Source organism: Homalodisca vitripennis, chromosome 5 (genome assembly GCF_021130785.1).
Source record: "Homalodisca vitripennis isolate AUS2020 chromosome 5, UT_GWSS_2.1, whole genome shotgun sequence".
NCBI classification, from domain to species: domain Eukaryota; kingdom Metazoa; phylum Arthropoda; class Insecta; order Hemiptera; family Cicadellidae; genus Homalodisca; species Homalodisca vitripennis.
Window position 1 is genome coordinate 183846531 of NC_060211.1, and position 27250 is coordinate 183873780.

Below are 27250 nucleotides of genomic sequence, written 5' to 3' on the forward strand. Positions count from 1 at the left end.
CATCAATCAAATGTGCTCATATTTTTAGAGAGGAACGCCTCAAATCGACCACTTTCTATAACAGATGTCACTTTTTTGGTTGATGGACGAAGCCTCCAACTAGCAACATTACTGTCTAGTGAGGCTCAGTTGTTTATTTCTTAGCATGCAAAAATATTGTGCCCCAACTGGAGTTTTAACCCTGAGGTGTAATTTAAAACTTCATACTGAAAAGTCATGTTTACATTAACTGAACAATTCAAGAGTAAGATCATTCTTCTGCAGATATACTTCACATTATTAGTTACAATTTTCACCTAAAATGCCAATTTACTGCTAGGCAAAAATAAACAACAATTAGTTTAGTAATTCTAGTCCTTAGGCTCATGCAGTTGGTGTCAAGATAGATAGCTTCTAGAGCAAAGCCAAAATATTTTTTCAAGATTTTAATTATGTTAGTAATGTTTTTGGTATGTTTTGAACTACAAAAATTAGATGACAGCATTATTTTTCTACACAATAAAAACACATTTTGTTATTTTCTAAATTATAAAACTTCAGAAGTGTTTAGAATAAAATGAATGTTCTTTTGTTACAGCGCAAACTGAAAATTATTACCCGACAGTATTTGTATTTTTTCTTCATTCTTCATTCTTTTTTTATTTTTAGCATATATTTCTAGTCCTTCAAATTATACACAGCACAACTATATTACAGCTTCCATGACTATTCTAGCTAAGTAAACTTTGCAAAACAGCAAAAAAAGCGTCAACTACAGACCAAATTGACTAGTGACTACAATAAAGTTACTGGCATAACAACAAAAGTAAAAAATACAAGACAAAAATTCAATTGTTACATAGTTTAGTAAGTAGAAAATAAATAAGAAAAATAAAGTTTAAAATAATTTATAAAACTATTGCATGAGATTTTTAATTACATATTAAAATCATTACTGCTTAAGGGTCCAAATTGAGAAAAGCAGTCAGGTGTAATGAATTGAAAGAATTTTGTACTTTGGGTAATACACATTAAAATTTTTAAATGGTTGATTGTTTTAAAACTAAAAATTGTACTCAGATTACAAAAAGATGTAGTGGAATACACGGTAATATCTGACATTCACACACAACTGGCAAATTATAGAATACAATTATATCTTATGTCTCATAGAAAACATTGACTTAACAGAGAAGTTCCCACTAAAAGAAAAATCTTATTATTAATTCTTACAAAGTTGACCTATTTATTAAAAACTAAAATTATCCGTTTTTTATAGTCAAACCTCCTGTAATCTATTAGCAAGTGAAGACTTGCCTACTTTTTAATGAAACAGATTCTGATTGTGGAGTCATACCAAAAAAACTTTTTTTTATATTAAAAAAATAATATTAGAAGTAGAAACCTATTTTTTAAATTGTATTTTTATTATGTACTAGCGGGCCCGGCGCGCTTTGCTGCGCATTTCAATAATTTTTTGCAAAAGTTGCCCGCGGCTTCGCACGCAATTTCCCGTTGAAAACAGTACACTATATTCACTTATTCTTTTTTCTATCACATTCTAAACATTGCTGAGATAATTGATAGTCGTTCCATCGTGAGCCTCTTGGGCGTATTATGAAGGTATGTACCATATTCCTGCCTCTATCTAGCTGTTACCCACGGCTTCGCACGCAAATCTTAAGAACCGAAGTCCTTATATTACTTAGTAATTTTTTTTTTTTACTATAATAAATTTTAGATTAAATTAGTTATATCTCCGATGCCACGATTGAGCTTGCTTTGTTGTCTCGATCGAGAGAATATGTACACACGGAGTTTTGAGAACCATACTTCTGTCAAAAAAAACAACTAAGGTTGATTTTATAACATTCTTTATATTTGTAGCCAACGTAAGATAGTAATTATGATATCTGCATTGCTCTTCTGATCAAGCATGAGCATGGTTTATATTAAATAAATATTGCAGTTAAAGGTGAATTTTTACGTCAAATTTGAATTGTATTATCTGGATAGTAAAGTCTATGTTTAACAGTGATTGCAGAAACAGTTTTAAACAAAATTTGTCGTTTCTCTTAAGCTTACTCTATGCTTTAAAAACTATAAGTGTAATATATGTTTACAAAGAACAGCTGATTAAAAATTTGAAAAGACGTTAACATATGTTTGCTGCAATGCATTTCTTATGGGTAATTTCTGTAACCAGTGGGGCGGAATCCTGAATCGGGAAAGGGATGGGCATAGCTTATAAACCTTCTCCGTGGAAAAATACATATACGTACAAATTTTCATCATGATCGGTCCAATAGTTCACGATTCCATAAAGGACAAACATACAAACATTCATTTTTATATATATAGATAGATGTAGTGTTTTTAACCAAATTACTAATAATTTGTACAGTTAATAAAAAGGAATTTTGTACAAAAACAGTGGCGAATGTAAGTTGCTCAGGAGTCACTAAATGAAGTCAATGACGACGATGCAGAATTGCTAAAACAGATGACAAAACATCGATTTACAGATATGACATCGAAATTAAGGCTCAATCATCCCAGCAGAGGTATTCTGTGACTCGACAAGTGCAGTCGAACATGAAGGTTATACTCACTGTGTTCTTTAATTTTAATGGCAAAGTGTATCATGAATTCTTGCCACAAGGTCAAACGGTCAATAAGGAGTACTACCTGCAAGTTCAACACGGTTTGCATGAATCAATCCAAAATAAGTCAGGATTTGTGGCAAAACAATTCATGGCTTTTGCACCATGACAATGTACCTGCTTACACTTCATTGCTTGTTTGTGAATTTTTGGCCAAAAACAGTACTCCAACGATGCCCCAGCCCCCATATTCTCCAGACGTGGCTCCGTGGGACGTTTTTATTTCCAAAACTAAAGAAAGCCTTAAAGGACTGTCATTTTACAAACATAGATTACATTAAAAGACTATGCTGAAACAGCTAAAGCCTATCCCAAAGTTCGAGTTTGAGAATTGTTTCGAGGATTGGAAGAAGCGCTGGCACAAGTGCATAATATCTAATGGCAACTATTTTCAAAGTAACAACATTAATTAAGAAAATTAAACAACAATTTTTGTCAAATAATAAAAATTCCTGTTACTTTTTGGACATACCTCGTAAAACTGTTTCAAAAATATTAGCCAGAAAAGAAAACCTGAACTGTATATAGAGGACTTTTAGATTTTGATTTAAATGAATTTTGAACTTTTTAAAGCTATCTATATTGAATTCTTAAAAACAAAAAATATTTGTACATACGTTTTAAATATATCAGTTTATACAGTTAGTTATTAACTTGGTGATAGTAAAACATGCAAGACTGTACCTTCCCGCAGACTTCCTCGACTCTGTGGACTTCTTGGAATCAGTAGATTTTCTCTTCTCCACACTGCTTGTCACCACTTTCTTCGCGGCCTCTGGCTTCTTGACTGGCGTGTCCTGAAAACGGTTGTTATATGAGAAAACCATCTATATTGATACGTTAGTTACACATAATACAGATAATACTCGATAAGTACAAGAAAAACCATGGATACATGGATAAATAACAAACATGCTGTATTAAATACTTGGACATAATCAACCACTCTCTACATATTCTATACTAACTTGTCCCGTCCAGGGCTAACCTGCTGGTCACATATATGGCTTGAATATAATCAACTATTCTTTGCATATTCTACATATGCTGCTTAGTCTACTGACTCAGTTATTCCATCTGCCCACTCTTCTCCTTGTCGAAGCAGAAAGATAAATGGTAGAATGGTGGAATACAATCAGTTACAAACATCACATTGAGCTATAACATTTCTTAACTATCATCATCGTTGCATCTCCAAAGAGGAATGATGAAACATAATGAAAACCACTTATAATTTCTATCAAAGTACTAATTCAATTTTAGCTTGAAAAATTTTAATCTATTATTAATATAGCTTTTAAAAGTAACAATATCCGTAATCGGATAAATTCAATCAACATCTAAAATCATCTACTTTTGTTCTATGAAATGTAACTAGTGCTGTGGCCATGCAAACTTCCTAAATTGTTGTGCCCATGTCAGACAGTTTGCAGGCTTTCAGGTTAAAAATCTAAAAAATACTAATATTAAAGGAACAGTATTGTTAGATATATCATTTGTTTAGGAAAGAAATTCTCTATTATGAGTAGTAACTACCACTGAGGTATTTTTCTTCTAAATTTATCTTTTCTTGTAAAGAATGGAAAGGTTTGTGATAAAATTCAAAATAGTAAAATTGTGTAGAATTTTATTATAATAACACCATATGTAATATATATATAATATTAATAGCAGTAAAATTGTATATATGACAATTTTTCTTTTATAAATTCCCAAGAGTGAAGTAATTTGTACGCTCACAACTATATGTTATATTTTATTTGTGACAGTGGTTATTAAATTTGAATAAAATATTGTTTTGTGCACTCAAAAGTACACTATTAGGGAAGAACATTATTTGAATGCAAACAAATAAAACAAACATTTTTTTATAAACCAATTTTGCCACAAAACTGAAATTTTGTAAAACATAACTGAATCAAGCTAAAATTTATTATTTTACTTTATTTTTATAGTATTTTTGAATACTGATTCCCTATCTACAACACTTTGGCTAAAGAAAATAAAACAAAAATTTAAATACTTAAAAAAATGGTTTTGATAAAAAAATATAAACTTGTAACATCAAATTAGACTACAAAAGCCATTTTAGGATTTTTTAGATCTCGTATCATGAAATAAATATTATACTTATTGATATCAGGCGATAAATAAAAAATCAAATACTTTAGTCACTAAAAAACATTTTTAGAATTTTTTTAGATCAAACATTATATAAGACAGTAATGTTATGAAGAATTATATACAGTATTTAATTAATACATATTTAACATAATGATGTCTTTTGTGGGTTCTGCCATCTTTATTGATGCGTGGATTTCAAAATAAGTTAAAAAAACTAATTACTAGTGTCATTACATCGCATCTACAGACACAAATTATAAGAATATATATTATTATCTCCTGAATCAATTGGTACCGATTAGATCAAATACAATATCCTGTCAATTGGTAAATATGGTGACATTGTGTAAACTAACAATGCAATTAAATAATTAGTCTTCAGGCAGCTCAGCTACTTTTGTCTCAGTACAGCAATAAAAATCTAAACACACCTCAGCTGCCTTCTCCACAGTTCCAGGGTTTGTATGTCTTCAACAACACATGCTTATTTCTAAGCAAATTTGACACAAAACCTGTGCATTTCAATATTTGACTGTGCTTTTTACATACGCAGAAAAGGATTTCTACATTGACTCAACCATCCACAAAAACCTATTTCCATACAACCAACAGATCTTGAGTAATTTCACCTGTAGCGTAAAAACTAGAAAATCTTCATTCAAGTAAAAATAAGTTAATGGCATTCATGGCAATATTATTAGAGAAGCATTAATGACCAGGGGGAACACACTGAATGGGCATGATAATGGTACAAAATTCACAGCAATTTTGAATTGTTCTATTAAAACGCAAACTCGCTTAAGAACTCTGGGGAACTATTCGACAATCTTATTTTAAATTTTAAATGACAGGACAGCAACAGTGAGTAATACAGAAGACCATCCAGGGATGTTAAAATTTCCACACATGAGATAAATACACATACAGCAATGAGGTTAATTTCATATGATAAGCACTGTAAGTGAACTGACCGTCCACTTACAGACTATGAATGCAGAGATGTTTGACTAACCAACACCAAGAGGGGAGGGGAGGGGAGCTCTAAGCGTGCATCGAGCCTACAGTACCTGTGCCTGCAAGGTGGCCCGCTTGGTAGCGCCACGCGTGGCGGGCAGTTCTACCGGGGGCAGCTTCCTCACGGTCGGAGTGGTTACTTGAGGCGTTACAGAGGGGCTCTCTTCGACTGCCGACTCCGCTTTCGTGTCCTCTTTATTTTGGTTTACTTTCGGGAAAAACGCAGCCAAAGTGGTCTGTGACATACTTTTGTTTTTCTGCGGCTGTTTTTTTCGTAGTGGTCGGAGTTGTACTCGGTACCACAGCTTCCGGCTCTTTTGCCGACGGAACTTCATCCTGTTACAAGGTTCTGTTAAAGGTAATCTGTCTGCACATCGGGCGGGCGGGATAAGGGCTGGGTGTATTTAAAATAATAAATATAACAGTTCGATGACAAACTTAAAATTATTAACTGATAATAACTATTTACAATGTGTAAATATGTAGATGTGTGTCTGTGTGTAAGTCATCATTTAGGTATAGAATACACAAGGGACAATTTTTGTAAGAATACATTTTGAATGTTAATTTTTAATTTTAATCCTGGAAGCGTCTATCAGAAATTCTAAAATGTGCGCTGATTTTTGTAGGTTTTACAGGGTCCCTTTGTAAATTTCATAAAAAATCTCATAAGTAGTATATGCATAAAGTGTTATATATAATGGTTCTTATTAACAATCAGAATAAAACTACGTAATTTAGAAGTAAAAATAAAAAATATATATTTTTTACAGCACCAATTGTATTTATTATTTGACATGTGAAAATATATACTACACAAAAGTATCCACTTTAATAAAATATAAAATATTTTAAAAGTCTGCAATAACCAAAGTGCAGGAAATGTTACACATAAATCTATATATATATATATATAAGATATTGTTATCGGGTTCAGAATTAAAAAATGAAAATAATTGTTATGGTTACAGAAAAAAGAGCAAAGGTTTTTTTTTTTTTTTTTTTAAGGAGAAGCCGGTCTCCTCTTAAGCCTTACTCTGCCCATCCTCATGGGCCACTGGCCTGTGCGAGGAACTTATCAAACAGAATAAGGGGGAGAGTCGATACAGTACAAGGTCGATAGTACTGATAAAAAGAAAATGGTTATAGAAAATGTTTACCTATTTCCAGTTGCCAAGCAACGTAATGGAATAACAATATTAAAATTGAATCTCATGCAAATTAATGTTTATTTTTACTTTTTTATTAAGTTAGCTGATGTAGAACAGTGTATAAGTCAGTATGTTACTTCAAAATTAACAAAAACAAAAAGAATCAAGATACAACACTTCTACTTCATGCTCAACGAAGTCATCAGATTAGAATGTCACGAATATCAATCACTTGATCTACAGGGATCGCCCATTCTAAAGTATTGTAATCAACAGTGCATGATAAAACTTTGCTCAATTCGAATAAAAAAACTTCCAAACAAAGAACGAAATGATTTGTTTGTAAAAAACAATCTGCTGAAAAGAGATTAACAACAAAACCTTATCTGGGAAAACCATACAGACTTTCAACTAGAAACAGGACAAAAGAAAATCAAAGACCACTAAACATTAAAAGCAACTCATAGGCTTACGAGTGATGTATTTTAAAGATATATGCCCAGTAATAATGCTTTCATCAGTAATATATAAATCGAAACTTTCGTTGTAGATCGCACTTTGGAAGTTATACAATTAACACCAAATGGGTCGATCGAAGTTTCCAAGGTTAGAACCCCTGATTAGAAAGGCAATCATACTAAGAGACATATCGTTGCAAGCATGGATTTTTGGCTCTATTATTTATCAATTATTTAAAGAGGTTTTAATCATTTTAATACTGAGGTTATGGTAAGATACTAATTTTTTACACTCATGCAAAGATTAAACAATATATCTTAGGCCTACAAGTAAGTGCATTAAACAATAGCTTATTTACCACACCTAGGCTTGCAATGATATGTCTCTTACTATAGTTATTTTTACAATTCTAAATATTTGGTTATTTAGAACCAGTTTAATTATTTTCTCAAAATAGATTATTAAATTAATATCAATTTCGGACTCAAGAATTAGAATTTAGCATGTACAAAGAGTTTTAGTTGAGAGCAATAAATTGGTAAAATAAAAACTCCTTAAAAACATAAAATTATCAGCAAATATTTCAAACAATGCATCTAAAATACTGAAATTTAATTGTAATTTTAATGATTTTATTAATCAGTTACAGCCCTTTACAGTTTATTACATTAATATTGTTACTAATTTAAAATAACCATAAAACAATTTACACTGTATCAAGAAATGAGTACTTTTAAAGTTGACTGCATATGAAGGAAGAATCTTGGAGCATTAGAAAAGTTTAATTTAATATCACTAGTAAATGAACACACATCTTCAAATATTAATTTTATTCTTGCAATGCCTTTCAGAATCAATGATGTTTCCTGATGATCGAATCATTGATTCTTAAAGGCCTCGCAAGAATAAAATTAATATTTAAAAATGTGCACTCGTTTACTAGTGATATTAAATTTGATTACATAATACAAAGTTAAAAACCAGCCCATACTATTTATGGGCTGGTTTCCTTAAGGCCCACACATTTCCTTAAAGCCAGAAAATTCAAGAATGGAGAAGTACAAAATGCTCGACAGTATAAAACTAATAGTTATCAACCTAAAAGTAGTTTGTACCGTAAAATCTTATAAATAAAAAGTAAGTAAAAAAAAAAAACATTAGAGTCTCTCTGGTACAACTTTGGTTGCAGAAAAGTTACGTAGCCCAAGTGATAAGACAAGTCTCCAGCAAGAAGTTATCAGTTGTTTCAGAACATTTTACTCCGGACCTGAATCAGATGGAACAATCATGTGCTTTCCTTAATGAGCCATAAAAGAAGACAATGGAACATTTCTAATCCATTCTCCTAATCAAATATTCACAAAACGTAATTGTGCAGAGATACAAACACACAATATGCTCACCTGTGGGAATTATATTGCAAGCATTGTAACAAGACAACAGTATTAGCAGCCATCTTACGAATCAATAGATTTAGCTGTTTATTTTGCTCTCAAGATTGGTCTCAGTAGAGCAGCTGGATGTTCCAGCATGCCTCATTTGGCTTAAAAACAATGCCTTTATTCCCATATGCCCAAATTTGACGGTTCGGCGTGAACCAGAAAATAAGTTTATGCTTCATTTGAACAGTAGCAGCACCAAAAATGTATACTTCATAATAACGAGAAAATTTAAACCACGGAATAGTTCGGCTGCAGCTACCATAGAATGTGCAACAAGCTTTTTCATTGCTACCATGGGAGATAGTTGATTCTGTCTCTTCACATGCATTCACCATCCCTGATTAAGACTTGACGGGTTGCAAATATCTTCAAATCATCGTTCTTTGTCATTATAGTGTTTTATCAAGTTGACTCAAAAATTTAAATAATACATTTTTGAAATAGACTCCTTTTTCTGCCTCTTACGATCTAAAAAAAATGTACATACCGAAATTAGATATTATAAGTAAAAATTGAGAAGTATCTTACTTATATGAAATCCGTCACAACAACTGGGACATATACAAGTTATACTGTACGAAGCTCTCTTTAAAGAAATATGAGACAGATTATCAGCACAAATTCAGGGTATTCAGTTACACTTTGTAAAAAAATGTTGACATTTTAAAAATTGTATTATAGCTTGCCTTTGGAACTGTATTTGTCTTGTGATCTGATCACTATTGGAGAGCTGAAAGGTCTAAGATGTCTGACAGAATCTGAGTTAGAGATAGCGGAGGTTTAAATCCAGTCTGTAATCTTAGCACTTTTCTTAGACTCTCCCCCTTATTGTGACAAACTCCTCACATTGGTCAGTGGTCCATGAAGGGATTGGCCTCTTCTTTAAATAAAAATAAATAAATATTTAAAATTACTGTACAAAATTCATGTCCTCAATTTTTATGACATACATCAGTAAATCCAACTTTAAATTTTCGAAAACTGTTGTACACTTTGCTCATCCTGTGGTGGAATTCAAATCAAATCAAATCATTTTTATTTTGCCAGAACATTACAAAAATGTATAGCAATAGTCATTTTTCTATATAATTTTGGACCAATGCACTCCACATTGAGACCAGTCAAACATACAGAAATTCAGTCGCCCCCACATTCACTCTTGCCAATTTTCCCATTTTCCAACGCTGGTTTGTCAGTGTTCCAATTGTGCGGTCACCCAGTCGAATGCCATAAACTCGTCAGCACTAAAAATGCTTGAGACGCTAAAAAGCGTTTTAAACGAGCTTTTAATGCCTTGGGCGTTGGGGCGTTTTTGATTGAATTTGGCAACTTGTTGAGAAAACGAACTCTCCTGCCTGCGAAGGCAAGTGTTCGTAAACCCCCGTCCTGTGACTTCCAGTTCGGTAGGTATCTCTGCCTCTTGTCCCATACGAATGTATGTCTCGGCCACGTGTCATGGCACATTTAGACATACAAAAAAAGATTGTCTCTAGGATGTAGAGACACGGCAGAGTCAACCAGTTGCAGTTTTTTAAAAGCTTCCTTGCATGTTTCTCTGAACCTTAGCTGTGCGATTATGCGAATCGCTTGCTTCTGCAATTTGAATGCCCTGAAAAAATGATAGTTTGCGCTGGCTCCCCACAGCACCAAACCGTAGGTGAGGTGGGGGTAGATCAAGCCATAATAAGCCGTCATCAGTACCTGACTGGGGCAGTATTTGGCTAAAGACCTCAATACATAGATGCCCGAGGCCATTTTTGAGCAAACATGATCAATGTGATAATTCCAAGTCGAATCCCCCGATCCAGGAATATTCCCGAGGAATTTTGAACAGTCGACTTCCTCCAGAAAAAGTCATCCAATAAAACGGCTGGCCCGTCATTGGAGTTTCCTGATCGCAACGCGAAAGTCAAGAAATTTGATTTTGAAGAATTTTGATTTGAGGTTGAGGCTGTTAAAGTGTTGGGACACAATTGTTGGTGTCAAGAAAGGATTTGCTGTTCCAGAATAGTTTTTGATTTGTTGGTGAAACAAAGTGTCCGTGTCATCAGCGTACTGCACAAGTTTTCCATGCAGTAGTGATGACTCCATGTCATTGACATAGATGAGGAAAAGAATCGGACTGAGTATTGATCCCTGAGGGACACCATTAGCTCAGCTGAATCGGTTCAGAGAAATTTGTTTTGAGATTTGGACGATTTGTGTTCTGTGGCCTAAAAATGAGCTAAATCCATTGGAGCGGCGGCACGCCTCTGATGCCATGAGATTCAAGTTTGTCAAGCAATTTCGAGTGGTCAACACAGTCAAATGCCCTTAGATAATCGAGAAACACACATAATGTGGAGTCTCGACTTTCTAACCCCGCTACAAACCATTTCGACAAGACTCACAACGGCGTCGTCTGTAGTCGATTTTCCCCTTCCTGAAACCAAATTGGTGTTCAGAAAGCAGGTTATGGTTGTTTAGAAACTGAAGCATTCTAGTTAAAAAGAGAGTTTTTCAAAAATTTTGCTCAATGCGGGCAAAATTGAGACAGGCCTATAATTAATTGGTTGAGCTGGGATCATCTTTTTTTAAAAATTGGAGTTACTTTCGCGATTTTAAGGAGCGAGGGAAAAACTCCTTGTTTGAAAAGAATGATTGACTAATTGGGATAATGGACTCACAATATGCTTTGAGCATCTTTTTAATGAGCCCACACAGACATTAAATTAATATCGTTTGATTTTTTTTGCCAGGGAGCTGTTGAATAATTCTTTCGAGCTCATCCTCAACTACAGGACCCTCAAAGCCAATGATGACACTGGGCTCTGTCTTCGCGTGGGGTTTACTTGCGGAGGAGATGGACAAGGACCTTGCTCACCAGCAACCGACGCGAAAAATCTGTTAAACTCTTTCGCAGCCTCAGTCGCATCCTCTACAAGCCTATCCCCTATTTTGATTTTTATTTGGGTCTGTGATTCATTTTTATTGTTTAATGATGCCCCAAACAGTTTTTAGAAACATTTTTTGACGAGATGATTGATTTAGAGACATCATATGCTTTCGCAGCTTGGATCACTTTTTTTGTAAATTCTTTTGTAATTCCGAAAAAAAATTTTGAAATCTTCGTTTGAAAGTAGTTTTTTGAATTTCGGAGAAAAATTTTAAGTTTTTCTCTCGATACCAATATTCCTTTTGTGATCCATTTGTTGTTTGCCTTTCTCGGCTGCAAATTTTGATTGTTTTAGTAGGACATCGCAATAAATTTAGATGATAATTAAAATTTTTGGAGAACAATTTAAAGTGCTGCTCTACTGACTGTGGTAGATTTAAGAAATCCCAATTTTCTTTTGGAAAGGGAAGGGAAGCGTTGAGGAGAGCAATGTTACCTGGCCTTTATGTCTCAGCAATACTACATCCTACCGGTGCTAGAAAACACAATTTTGGAACTACCGGATTGTGTTCTGTTGGAGACCGCCATCGTGTATGTGTTTACCACGCTGCCCACTGTTTCCATTAAATTACTTGTTAGGGAAATAACATTATAAGAGCTTCAAAACACGACAAACGTAAAGATCTAATGTGAAGCTTGGAGGCTGATAGAATAATGTAGCAGATATTGACAGCAACTGAAATCAGTGCAGAGGATACAACAACTGTGCGTATCTGATACACACACATGTGATTCATGCCGCACACGAGAAATGCTGTAAGCAAAATAAGTCTTGCATGGCATGAGCCATCTATGACTTATTCATAACACACTATAGTAATGATTATAAAATGTACTTTCCAACACCTCAATCATCAAATCGGTAAAAAACCGTTAAACATATGTTCTGAAAAATAAAACGAGTTTGGTGAAATCTGATAGGGTTCACAACCCCATAGCCAAAATGAGTGAACCATACCCCAAGGAACATGCTAAAACCTAATATATATATATATATGTCTCTGCAACAGTTGTGTTATCCATTCTGAGTCAACTACTGAGGCTAACTCTCTCTCAGATAATTTATGATATATGGCCAACATGTATCATGTAATACATCAGTTTCATTTTTAGATTCTTGACCAACATTAAATTTAAGCACTTTAACCCATTGGGGAACTTGCCTGAGCGTCACTCATTGTGGCTGAGTGGGACTGAATAATCTCGCCTGAGCGGCACTCGTGCTCTTTCTAGACGCTAACAATCCCGTATTTGTTTGTTTTTCTGCTAGATCGCAGTTTTGTGCCCTCCTGCATCCTTATAAGCACAATAATTCCGTTTCGATTCGTTATGTTTGCACATTGGAACCACAACTAACAGCTTGTTTTGTTATTGTTTATATTTTGCTATAAATATGCTCAATTTTCGTCATTTCAATGTTCTGCTTACATTCTATGTATAGTGTTCTCAATGTTTATTGTTTAACTGTTTGTAGTTGTTGAATGAGTTTTTAGTTCTTCCGCTACCTCATAGAACAAGACAATTTGTGTACTTCAGAAGTAGACAGATACTTGAACAAAATTTAATTTTATGGTAACTTTGTTATTTTATGTTAAATAGGTAGAGCTTTCAGAGAAAAACATGTTGATAGCTTATTAAATAATCAAACTGTGAATTTTTTACTGAAACCTTGCAAAATTGCTTTTAAAAGACTGGCACTTTTCAGTACACTCACTCGATAAATACTTGGCACTCAAAGGGTTAAATTATTGTTCTATAGAGTGATTTTGGTTTTAGTTTTTTGTAATGAAACAAGTGATCTTGATGCAAGCTAAATCAGGACCTTTCTTGAACAATAGTCGGCTGCGACCAGAAATCCAATATATCACATTTTCAACTCGGTAACTAAGTGACAGAGGAGGGTTATCACTGTACCTGGAGAATGTCTGACGGCAAGGTTGCGAGATCGTCCAGCAGCAAGGCCTCTGCCAACAGCTGATCTTCCTGCTTGCTCACCTGCGAGCTGATGGTGTCTAGGATTCCATCCGGCTCAGTCAGCGGACTCAGCTCTTTGAGCTCTTCCTCCACTGTCAACCACCACAGTACCAATTACAAGTTATTCTACTCACATACAATCTAGGTATAATTAATAATATCCTGTTCTTAAAATTGTTTTAACACTTTCACTGCCGACATCGTCATTTGACGTCGTGCATGAATTATTTTAAACTGCCGACGTCTTTTGATGGCGCAGACTTTTACAGTAATAAAAATGCACTTTAACGTATTAGACTTCGGCATTGACAGTCATTCGCTATTTCCATGTTTTTATTTCTTACTCTATGGATTACGATCTATCAAATGGCAGTCATCTGGAATATCGATAAAAAGTGGTTTGCTTACGAACTTGCCGTCGCGGCATGGCGGCCGTTTGTTATCATTCTACTAATTCATCATCTGCATTGTTATTGAATCGTTTGCTATTACTTTAGTTTGCGATTGTTTTGTGAGTAAATACAATGAATCGTGACAGTATTGAAGACAATCAAGTGCTGGAAGAGTTACTCAGATTTTAAAGTGACGGTGAAAGTGATGATTTATTCCAAGATGACACAGATAATAATCCTGATTTTACTACCAGGACTTGTTGACATGTTTTTTTTAATCAAAAACAATATGAGCATAATAGTAATAAAAACTTTTATTCTTGTGTTTTATAAATAATTGGTTTATTACAGAATAGTTTATTGTTTATTTTCAACTTCTGGCAAAGATTTTGATGATGGCCCTGGAACAAGTGGGTTAGGCCCCCACACTACAAAAATTTAAACTTCTGTGGATTTCAATTGTAAATACTTGTAGCTATAATGACAGCAATGGAAATACTGAATACAGCAAATAATAATGAGAAATATATTTATGTTATAGACCAGTACATAGAGATTTTTTTAATTAACTTTTATTTTTTACAAAAAATATTATGTTTTTAAGTTCTAAAAACAAGACTTTCTGTTTTAAAATATTCATGAATGTGCATTTGTGTAGAGAACTCAGCTTTAAAAATAATTTAAGTCCCATGGTTTTCTTATAATTGGTTAAAAAATTATATTTATTTAAAAATCATTAGAACGGGCAGGGCAGCAGTGTAAGCAAGTTGTCAAAATTAGGAGGCAGCAGTGAAAGTGTTAATACATTTGTATAACAAGTTACCTTAAACATTTTAAAATCTGAAATTTATTATAATACTGGTACTGATTAATGAACTTAAAGACTTGAAGTTGATCAAATTGACAACTTGACCAATATCTCCCAGTCTTGACTGTCACTCAAGGAGTTAGAAAATTTTGATTTTTGTCTGTCTAGCTGTCCACATATATCTCAAGAAAAAAACTTATCTAAGACCTTGAAATTGTGTAGCTCCATTTCTATTGGCAACACTGAGTTCAATCAATGATGGTGCATGTCATTCCATGCAATTCGGCTGAGCATTAGCAAACATTTATGCATAGGTTTTATGGGAAACTATGACAAAATTAATAAATAAACAAATTTAATATAAAAATATGAGATTTTAACATGTTGCGTATAAACACACATAGGGTAACTACCCCAATACATAAAACATGATTTTTTAGTGACTTGGTGCACAGTAAAGAGTAAAAACAAAATTCTGTGAACTTTTATTATTTAAACACGGCTATAAAACCCAATTAATAGAATAAAATGTGTGTAATTAAATGCGAATTTATCATGTGTTAAGATACCTAAGAAAATTTTTCATCTGCAGATGGTATATATTGCATGTAGCTTCATTTCTACATAGACAAAAAAAAAGTTCTATGATGTTGAATGTCCATGGAATTTGATTGTCATTGAAGCCTCATACTCAGTAGGCTGATACAATTTCCTTTTCATTGCCCAAAGGGAAGTAAAAATATCTTTTCTGTACGATTGTCTGCCTGACTATCTGTCAGCTGGAATTTTGAGAATGAAATGAGCTGTAAACTTGAAGTGTTACATGCAACCTAAGTGAGGCTTGTTACGTGATACGTGGTACAATGTACTCCTATGTTTTAATAAACTACATGTAAAATACAAATATTTAAGAAAATCCATACACATCTTTATACAAAAACAACATAAAGCTGACTAAACCACACTTAACTTCAGAAAACCGGTCAGGTATCTTGGCGTATTTAAAGACTAAATATTTAAAACAATATTAAACTCACACTTTGTAGACGTAGCGCTTGGCGTAACAGGAGTGTTAGGTGTGGGTGGTAGTTGAGGGGTGGGAGGCTGTGAGGGAGTGACGGGCGTGGTGGGCTTGTCGGTGCTGACCCTCCTGATGATGTCGGGGGTAGAGAACAGAGCGGGGCCGAACGCCTCTGCCAGGTGGGCGGGGGGCTTGCGGTTCTCTCGCTTAGGGTAGTTCTTGCGGTTCCCCGCTCCGGGAGTGTGAACTGGGGCCGGAGTGGGGATAGGGGCAGGGGGGACCACAGGAGCTACGGCGGGCGGGGGACCACCTTGAGACATCACCACCGCCGACACCACAGCAGGCGTTATCTGCGGCTCCATAGACACTACGATCACCTTCTCCTCTTTCTTTGGTTCAGTGGGTGGTTTAGTAGCTGGAACAATACACATTTATCCATCTATAATCCATCCTGACACAGAAATCAAAGCTGTAAACTCATCCTATATAAGTGGTGTTATGTTGAAATGACAATAGGGTAATAAATATAAACATGGATATTTTCCTTTTTCTAGTAATACCATTAATGCGAGCAAAAAAAGTATTATTTTTATAATACTGCCAGTAATTTTAAGAACCTGCCAACAGAGATGTATTTTATGTCAAAAACATAACATGACAAAGAAACAAGGTAGTATTTTATTATTTATTTTTATAATTTTATTAGACATCACAATACACTCAATAACTTAATTCCAAGACGAAATACCCTCTATTTTTCAATATTACTGTCATAACAGCAGATAGTAACATATGAATACAAGTCAGGGTATACTTGGAACATGTTTATGGCTCCGGATCTTGTTTTGATTTTAAGCATTTTTCTCGTTGCCATTTAAGAAACATTTTTCTTTGTATTTTCCATAATTTAAATATAAATACAGATCAAAACATAAATGTACTAAGTGTTTGTTCTTACAGGACTTTCCTTACTGCCCAACTTTTTACTGACATACAGTACGGCTTTGAAGTCCAATTTACGATGTCTGTTCTTTATAAAGCTGTTAATTATTCTTTGATATATAGATTTTATACAATTTTACTTTTATACAGAAAATCAGAGAACTAGCTCGATTATCACATATGCCAATATATTTTTTGCTGCCTTCTATCTACTCAAAAACCTATTTGGCTACTAAGTTCTAGCCATAATAAACATGATGAAACAAGTTCTACTCACTATCATGACTAGAAGATTCCAAAGACTTCTTGGGACCTTTGGGTTTCTGGGGAGGTTTCTCAGGCTTGAGCACCTTTAATGTCTTGGGCCCCACCAAAGACGCAGGATCCACTGCTCTCCGGTAGACTTTGATGGGCTTTTTCACTGGTACCTTATTCACCAGAGGAATTACCCTGTCAGCTTCTGTGCTTTGATCCATCGATTCCTATAAGGCCAACATATGTTTTTTAAAACACTAAGTACTGTGTAAATCTGAAACATAAGGTTTTCTGTACATTATTTAAAAATTTGTTAATAAGGGTGGATAATTTAAAATCTGTTTATCCTATCCTTTTGTTACTTCATACTCTACAACACATTTATTTCTAAAAGAGAATTACTTAACAGGTGTCTATTAAAGTTACATTTTACGAAGATATCCCCACTCATTTAGTTTTTAACAGCTCTTCTGGGTCCGAAATCTAAAGAAGGAAAATGATCCTGAAAATAGCAGCTGCACCATTAAGATTTAAATGACAACTACATCAAACTTGGTAAGTCGAGATGGATTGCTGCGTCAAAACTAAACTTAACCCTTCGCAAGCTACTAATAAATCCATTAACACTTAGAGTGCTAATCCCGTAATTTTACGGAACGGCGAAAACTTCCGAAGAATGCTAATCCCATAGTTTTTTACGTGGTTGTCATTTCAATTGGTATTTTATTACATTGTCCGTATTTAAACGGGTTTTGCCTACTCTACAATGTTATTTGGGTTTTTAGTAACACAATTCACCGCTAGAAAGCGTCAGATGTATTGAATGAGCTTGAAGGCAAAGCAACTTCGGTCGCTTTGTTTACGTGCCGCTGACGTGACTTTCGTTGCAAGCCGGCAGTCGATGGCTTCTTGCAGCTTGAACGACGTTGCGATCAGTGATGTATTAGATGGAGATAGTTTTATTGTTGTTGATAGTATTATTGGACGATTCTGACATTGATCCTGATTTCATGGAAGAAGATGAGACACATTATTCAGGTAAGAATAAGTCTATTTATCACATAAACATCAGTCTAAAAGTTTGGTTATGTTTATTGTTTTCGTTGAATCAAACTATAATTCGTATTATAATAAATTAACTTTATTCAACTAATATTCTATTCACATGAATAAAATGAAAATATATTCATATTTTACAGAGTACAGTAGAACGTCGGTTATCCGAACGTCAATTATCCGAAACGTCAATTATCCGAACACGAAAAAAGGTTGCGTGTAACCTGAACTAGACCAAAACGTCACGCGTAATAAACAGTCGTCAGTTTTGACCTTGGTAGTCGGCGCCGCCGTGCGACGTAGCAGACGTTAGACGGCACTCACAGCAGTCGCTTCCTTGTCAATCATTCACTCGCATAGTGCAGTGCTGAAAGTACATTACAGTTTAGTTTATAATTTGTGAAGTTAATAGTATTGGACTGTACAGTAGTTTCAAGAACATCCAGTAAGTTAGTTTTTTTCTTTTATTCTGTACATTATTGTTGTTTTAAGGTTAGATTAGTTGTAATATTGTAGGCCGTAGGATGTTTATAATTTGACATGGCGACCTCTAGTAAACCTAATAAAAGAAGCAGAAATGTTTTATCTATTGAATCAAAATTAAAAATCATTGAAAAACTAGAAAAAGGTGAAACAGGGACATCTTTAGCAAAACAATTTAACGTTGGCAAGGCAACAATATCAGAGATAAAAAGTAAAAAAATCTGAAATCCTTAAATTTGCCTCCAAACTGGACAGCGAAGATGGATCTAGAAAAAGGAAATCGATTGAAAAGACCTCAAGATGAAAAATTAGAAGAGGCGATGTATCTATGGGTTCATTCAAAGGCGAACAAAGGGGGGGAACCAATATCAGGCCCTTTGCTTTGTGAAAAAAGCCATCCAAATCAATAAAAAACTTGGTGGGTCAGCGACACTTCAAGGCTAGTACAGGGTGGTTGAAGAATTTTAAATCACGCCATGGAATACGTGAGCTTGACATACAAGGTGAAATATTATCTGGAGATTCTGCAGCTGCAGAAAAATATAAAGAGACATTTTCCAAACTGTTTAAAAGATGAAGGATATTCATTGGATTTGGTATACAATGCTGATGAAACAGGCCTTAATTGGAAGGCACTGCCGCGTAAAGCATTGGCATCAAAAACGAGAGAAAAGGCGGCGCCAGGATTTAAGGTTAGCAAGGAGCGTGTAACAATCATGGTTGCAGCAAACGCTACTGGTACGCATGCATTGCCTCTCCTAATGATAAGCAAATCTAAAAAGCCTAGTGTTTTTAAAAATGTGACTTGTTTACCTCTTACCTACAAATCACAAAAGAATGCGTGGATGAATTGTGAAATTTTTTTAGACTGGTTTACTAATGAATTTATCCCTGAATGTCAAAAAGTACAAAAAATATAACAATAAGCTGGGGAAAGTACTTCTCGTTATAGACAATGCCCCCAACCCACCCGGATGTTGAAATATTGAACTCAATCGACGAGGACTTTAAAGTGACCTATTTACCCACCTAACGTGACAGCGTTACTTCAGCCCATGGACCAGGGGCGTTATAGAAAAGCTTAAAAGGATGTACAAAAAGCAAGTTTTTTCGTCGCTTGTTACTTGCTGATGCCAATGAAGAAAGTGTGTGCAATTTGCCAAAAAACTCAATGTCAAAGATTGTTTCTTACATGATAGCAGACTCTTGGAGCACCATGAAAGAAAGCAACTTAAAAAAATGCTTGGAACAAAATTTTAGAAAAGACTCGTGAAAACATAGAGCCTAAAGTTTTACAAGACCAGGAAGATGTTGATGAATTTTTGGAGTTGTATGGAGAAATTCCTGGATTTTCAGAATGTGACATACAAGATACTGAAGATTGGCTAACAATGGACAATGACCCAGGCTTCCAGATCCTTAATGATGAGGAAATTGTTTCTCTGGTGCTGGAGTGACGATACCACCCAGCATGACAGCGATGAAGACTGTAACACAGATACTGCAGAAAGCACCAAGAATCGTCCAAGTCATGAAGAAAGAAGCTTTTTCGGCATTTAATACTGCGATGTCTTGGCTTGAAAAGCAAGAGGAGAGCTGCCCCAACTCAGCTTTTACTGCTAAAGAGGCTTAGGGACTTAGCAGCTAAAAAAACGGTCCTCAAGTTTAAAGCAAAAGACAATAAAAGACTATTTTACAAAGTAATTCCAATGCATACATTACAGTATTAAAAAACGTTACTTTATCATATTTTTATGTTTCTATTTTTTTTTTTTAATTTGACATTACTCTTTATAAAAATGTGTGAATATTATATTAACTTCAGTACAAAAATTACATAAAAGAGTTGATTAATATAATAAAAGTATTATGTATACGTAAATATGTTGTGTTTTTAATTTCCACATGCTTAATCAATAATTTACCTATCAGTAAGCGCCTCAAATGGCATTATTAAAAAACTATGTTTGATTATCCGAACATTTTGATTATCCGAAACACCCTCAGGTCCCAATTAGTTCGGATAACCGACGTTCTACTGTATATTATTATGTTACAGATGCTGAAAACGGTACTGACGGCGAAAGTAATGCCGACGCATCAATATATCTGCATAGTTTTTTTATAAAAAAACTACAAAATACAAAAACATGATTTGTATTATCCAAAGGATAGTACATATTTGTAAATGGGTCATTGTAAATAATTGTATATGCTTAGTTTAGTTTGTTAGATAAAAAAACTGTCTCAAAAAATATATGTTTTTCAAAAAAACGTTTTTATGTGTAGTTTTTTAAAAATAACACCAACAATCTCATGTTAAAAGAAAGAACGAAAGTAAGCTGAATTAAGGCATGTAAGTATTTTTCTTATACCTTAAATACTTTTTTTTTAATACATTTTTGAAAACCACCAAAAACGCCCAGCATTCTACAGAGTTACATGTTATTTAGGGCCAGCACTCAAAGTGTTAACTTTCCTACAATGCCAAGATAAGTAAAACAATTTTGTTTCTTTAAGTTCAAAGCTAATTTTTATTATAACCAAATTATAAAAAGTAAAAGCAAAAAAGTATAAAACAAGGCATTTTACTTAAAATTAGCATATTTTATTGATAAAAATAAAAAAGATCTATTAACAAAACTGTTTATTTCAAGTAAATTTCAATTTCATTGTAAAGTGTAATTAAACTTTTCAGTTAAATTCTATATAATTTATAAAACTACCACATGATGAACAATAATAACGAGATAAGTAGTAGACGCACACTTGTGACAACTGAAAAAGCAGTAATACACGCCACGGATGTTTGGTTATGGCTCTGTAGGAGAGGCAAACTGATGAACAGGTGGTCGGAGTTTAGACAAAGGGTGTTTCTGTCCCCCTGCCACAGAGTGAAGGTCGTTTATAAATACTTACTTGGCAACTGCGATAAGCATGGAGCGTGCACCGGGCATTTCAAAGGCCTTTCGTGCACTAAAAAACTCTCCAAAAGATACAATCTATAATATCGGATGTAACTGTATTTGCCGTTTTGGTCAAAGTCTGCCATTCTGATATATCTGTCTACGGTGTGAAAAGGGTTTTTTCCTGAGGGAAAAGGACAGTTTGTCCCCGTGCTTAGTCCTAAAAGGACCTTTGCGGCTCCCTTACTTAAATTTTGTGTCCTCAAAGTCCGAGGCTTTTGCAAAAACCGTTCAGATTTGATGGCTCCTGTTCTCTGATGTCCTTGGGGCTGAGGAGATATGCTCCCAGGAATCTTTTCGTGGGAAGGGTTAATACAAGCCTTTCTCTGGCCAGCTGCTTAGGAGCAAAGGCAATATGGGAAGACGCGAACAATTCAAACTCAATATTGTTAGACTTGTAGATTATCGTAAGGCAATAAAACTTAGCTACATATTTAGTCATGTTCCACCAGGACACAAGGTACTTACGATCTGTGCAAACTGCTCCGCCTCGGCCAGGGTGAGAGCCTGGACAGTGTCTGAGATCGCATCCGCCAGCTGCTTGGCCTTCACCTCCTCCTCTATACTGAGTCGGGGGACACCCCGCCCTCGGCCCTGGCCTCGACCTCGCCCTCCCCTCGTCGTCACTCCCCTCCCCTCCCTCTGCCACCTCCCTGCAACATTACAAGTTCAATCAATACAAAATTCTCCAACTATTTCAGCTTTGACAGGGATACATTTCTATATTCTCAGAACTACAATGGTGCAATATATTACACAGTCAATATTATTAGCAATACATGTTGTACAACATGAAAAAAACTTAAAATATGAAATTTTATAATGTTAATAAACTGATTGCCAAGTTTTAAATATAAAATTCTTAAAGTCCTAGATAACAACAGTAACATAATGTAATAAATATTGTAATAGCCAATTAAGTCACACAAGATTAAAATTAAATACTTAAGTTTTACACAATGACAATTTTAAATACAAACAAATAAATCACTTTAATTAAATACAAAACATAAAATATAAAATTGTTATTGTACTAATATCAAATGTAATGTATTTTTGTTAACTGAAAAAAAAGCATTTTATCTCAACCAGTTATTTAAAAGTGGCTGTTTTTTGTAAACTTACTGATAGGAAGTCTATACATTTTTTGTTCCTTGTTTCATATTTGACAAATTATGCTTGAATTTGATACTATTCTTAAAATTAATAAATAAAGTTGAGATTTGTTGATGGCCGAGCTATATCTAAGATGTTAGACTTTGGGTCTGAGCTGGATATGACACAGGTTCAAATCCTGTCTGTGTCTGTTGCACTTTTTATCAGTACTATCAACCTTGTACTGTATCGACTCTCTCTCTTATTCTGTTTGGGGGTTATTCTTATTGTAAAGATCAGCTTTTTGTGATCGGTCTCTCCTTAAAAAAAAATTATAATTTAAATTTTAAATAGTAAAAGACTTTAGTTTCATAATCCAACAAAAGATTTTATATGGAGTGCTGACGGTTTATTTAGTAACTGCTGATCAACTGCCAATCTCAAATAGACTTATTTGAAGATTCACTAATTCTATATTGTGAAATAGTAGAACCGTAATATTGGGAATTAACGGTTCCTCACTACCACTAAAAATCTAGGTATCGATCCTTAATAAAAACATAAAGAACTTTGGAAATTACATTTTTTGTACAATGTAATTTGTTATTTAAAGCTTTACATACAATTTTCGTTAACCAGAGTAAAATTCCTTTACTTTTCTAAATATTTCAAATTGTTGACATTTTGTAATTTTTATCTTTGTACAAGACGAAACATGCACCCTATCAATCTACGGAACTTACCCTCTTTTTGGGCCCAATAACAGCACCGGCTGGTATCAGTTCAGTGTCAGATGATTTTATGGAGGGCACGTCTCCGGCTCCTGCAGGAATAACAATTTCATAAAAACATTACATTTATAAACAAATGAACATCATTCTGCTATCAATAGGCATTTGTAAAAACTGTAACTGACAAATTTGTTACTGATCATGAGCAAGATAAAAAATAATGTTTCACATTTTTTTAATTTTATATTTTCACTAAGCTACAGCAATGGTTTACAGACAGCTCTAAAACAAAAATGCAGCACAGGCGCTGGAATTGTGGGAGTGAGACCATGTAGGGAGCTGGTGGTCCCTATGGGTCCGTATCCTACAGTTTTTCAGGTGGAGGTCACAGCCATTATGGAATGTGCTCGTGAGAATCTTCGTCTGCGATATAGGAGCAAGACGATCAACATTTTCACGGATAGCCAGGCAGCACTGATTGGCGCTGGACTCTTGTGTGATCAAATCCAAACTTGTCTGGGATTGCTATCAAGCCGTTTCTTCCCTTGCCAGAATCAACAGTGTGACCGTTTGTTGGGTTCCTGGTCATGGGGGGATCCCTGGAAATGAAAGAGCTGATGTCTTGGCCATATGACGGGCCCTCAACCGTTCTGCGGTGTTCCAAGGTGTGAATCCTTTGGGGCTGTCTCGAAATGGGTTCGCGCTGAACATGAGAGAAGGTGGAGGTTGCATTCGGGCATGAGAATGAGCAGAATGGTACTACAGTCGCCTTCCTCCAGAGTGGCGTCTGACCTTCTCTCACTAAATAAATCAATGTCTTCTTGGGTTATAGGTCTGATCACGGGACATGGTCACCTGAGGAAACATCTTCACAGAGTCGGCATCCTTTGGGAGGATCCGCTCTGTAGAACGTGTGATGAGCAGGACGAAACTGCTGAATACCCTACAATAGCAAGGGAGCGATGTGCCATCTTTGGTAGTTTGGACAAGGGTGGTGAATTTCCCCAGGAGGACCTGATAGGTTTTTTTCGGCAGTTTGTGGAACTGCTGAAATCATAGACTGGTAGGCCTCATGGTGTGCTCCCAGGGTGCGCAAAAGGCCCTTGAGGCTTATGTGCATGGCAGTAGACCACTCCATAGAAGAATAAGAAGAAGAAGCTACAGCAAGTCTTAGAATGAGGGAGACTATAGGTCGTATCCACTATTCCTTCTCAAAGTGACTGTACAATGGACAGTTTATCCAAGAAAACTACATAGAACATTTCCATTTGGCTTTTAGCATCGAAGCACCATTACATGCAACTCTTATCTGTGGTATTCTAAATTCCTGAGGGGTTGTCTTTTTTTCAGATATGCCACATTCTACCACAAGACATTGTGTCTATAACTGCACAGGGATTTGATCCAAAACCAGTGCCAAGAGTGATGAAACTTGTTTATTTTAGGGTGTTTCACAATTTGACAGACCAACACCACCTTGAGCGTGTGAGAATCAGTTTACAAACCTCCAAATATACACGCTGGTGGTCATTGGATGAGTTGTAAATAGGTTTTTGGAACTAACTATAATAGTGGAAAAACCATTAAAGGATAATATAAAATATGCTGTATTAAGGAACACTGGATTTGTGAAGACTAAGGATTTGGAAAAACAGAGAACTCAAGAGTTTTTGTCAGAGGTGTTGAACAGTATAAGTTCAATTCTCCACCACAACATCTTATCTCTGAGGTTTCCTGCACAAACTTCAAAGTTTTCAAGGAAAAATAGCATCAAAACTGTAGAAAATCTGCATTATTCACCTATTCCTTTGTGTGACTTCTGGATAGTTTTAAGTCTAGAAAACATCTGCACAGTTATCAAAAGTTAACATTAACAATCAACACAATTATTCAGTATATAACCTAACTCCAAAAATAAGAGCTAGAGTTTTCAAGACATGGAAAATTCAACTTCAGAAAATGATGAAGGGATGATATTTTGAACATGCATGAAGTTTTTAAGACTAGCAAAACATTAATTATTCTGGTATATCATCCCTATTACGATGTAACTTTTTCATTATTAAATTATAATGGATGTCTTAAACGTACATTAACTTAGGAATCTGAAAGAAAATACATAGTAAATTATACTGACATGTTGTGACGTTTGAATGGCAAATAAGAACAAACACAAATAAGATAAAAATTGCTGTTCAATTATCAATTTAGTTTCAAAAAAGGTAACAAACATCGCAAACTACAAGATGTAAGGGGTAAAGACATCACATAATGGATAACTAGGAACTAAATATTAATGCGATCAAACAGATATAATATATATTTATACTTGAACTCAACATGATCTTGATCTACGTGTGGCAGAAATATAAATTTTACACTTTTAAGATAGGCAAACATCTACCATCGTACTCTGAACCATTCTTACCAGACGGCATCGGTGCGATGGCAGGAGGTTTGGGTTGCACCGGCACCTTATTGAGCATGACTGTACACGGCACAACGTTACTGGGTAACACTGCAACACACAACACCGGTTACACAACGAGTTCTAGGGACGACTGTTGGGATTAAGGGATGAAATTGCGGCTTGCGGAGGAAACAGATTTGTTAAATCTAGCTCGACAAAAAAAGGGATTTCATGTGAACGTTGAGTTTAGCTCCAAACCACATTCTGCTTAGTGCAGCATCTGGAATATGGAGTCAAGTTCATCTCAAGAGATCCAAAAATGTTGATGATGAAGAAGCTCAAAATGAACTTTTTATATCGTTTCAACACATAGACTACAATATATAGCGTACTCTAGGTGAAGAGCTATTCTCATTGTCTCATCAGGTGCACAATTTCTACGTTGAGTTGATTTTAGTTCCATCGTTAGAGAATAGCAGGGACAAGGAAGCTGTTCTTGGTAAGAGAACCGTATTTTAAGTAAATGTATTGTTCAAAACTAGGCTATAAAAACTAATAGCACCAAACTATTGTAAAACCTATTTCGCCTCGACTTAGTTATTCACAACTGAAGTGTATTGTGTAATAATTCAGGTACTCGTACTTCTAACGATAACAAATAAAGCACATAATTTTAAATCTTACGTACTTTTCTTATTGCGTTTAGTTGCCACAAAGCAGAATAACAAACATAATTTTGGTTGTCTTTAAATATTTTATTGGTAAAACAGATTGAAATCTGTTGACAATCCCAGTGTTAGTGTGTACCACATTCAAAGTTGTTTATAAAAAGCGTTTTCCGTCAAATAAATGAATCAGAGTAATTTTGTTATGGAATGAAAATGAAGTCTACAGAAAGATCGTCACTGTATAAAAATACATATTACAATTGCAGGAATAACCGTAACTGTTGTGTAAAGAATTATCAATTTAGACAATTTTGATATTTGCAATTAATAGGAACCTGAAGTTAAGGATGGGAGACAAATTAAAATTGCACCTACAGCCGTTATCACTAGTGAGGTAGACCAGGCGTAGAGCATCAGCCATAACAGACAAACATTTGTCTGGCTGAATCCGACTTGTAGATATTAAATAGTGAGTAAAATATATTAAATCACAAATAAAGTCGAGCTTTCAAGCTAATATTAATTTTAATACTGGAATCAGTTGAGGTCGCTGTTAAAAGTATTAACCCTTCCCACATCACTAATGAAATCCAAAATCTTCCCTTAACGCCAAGACACGTATAAAATATATTTTTCTCAAGTTCAACGATAATTTTTATTATAAATATGCTGTCATCTTATA

General features: G+C 34.8%; 1 protein-coding gene across 1 annotated transcript in view; it reads right to left on the bottom strand.

Moving 5' to 3' along the window:
- LOC124363777 (death-inducer obliterator 1-like) overlaps positions 1-27250 on the bottom strand; it is a 73965-nt gene that overhangs the window by 24642 nt on the left and 22073 nt on the right. Inside the window, 10 exon segments of the mRNA XM_046819039.1 lie at positions 3327-3439; positions 5834-5977; positions 5979-6116; positions 13682-13833; positions 15979-16377; positions 17182-17386; positions 22133-22279; positions 22312-22317; positions 23503-23582; positions 25919-26008. Coding sequence (XP_046674995.1) covers positions 3327-3439; positions 5834-5977; positions 5979-6116; positions 13682-13833; positions 15979-16377; positions 17182-17386; positions 22133-22279; positions 22312-22317; positions 23503-23582; positions 25919-26008 — 1474 coding nt within the window.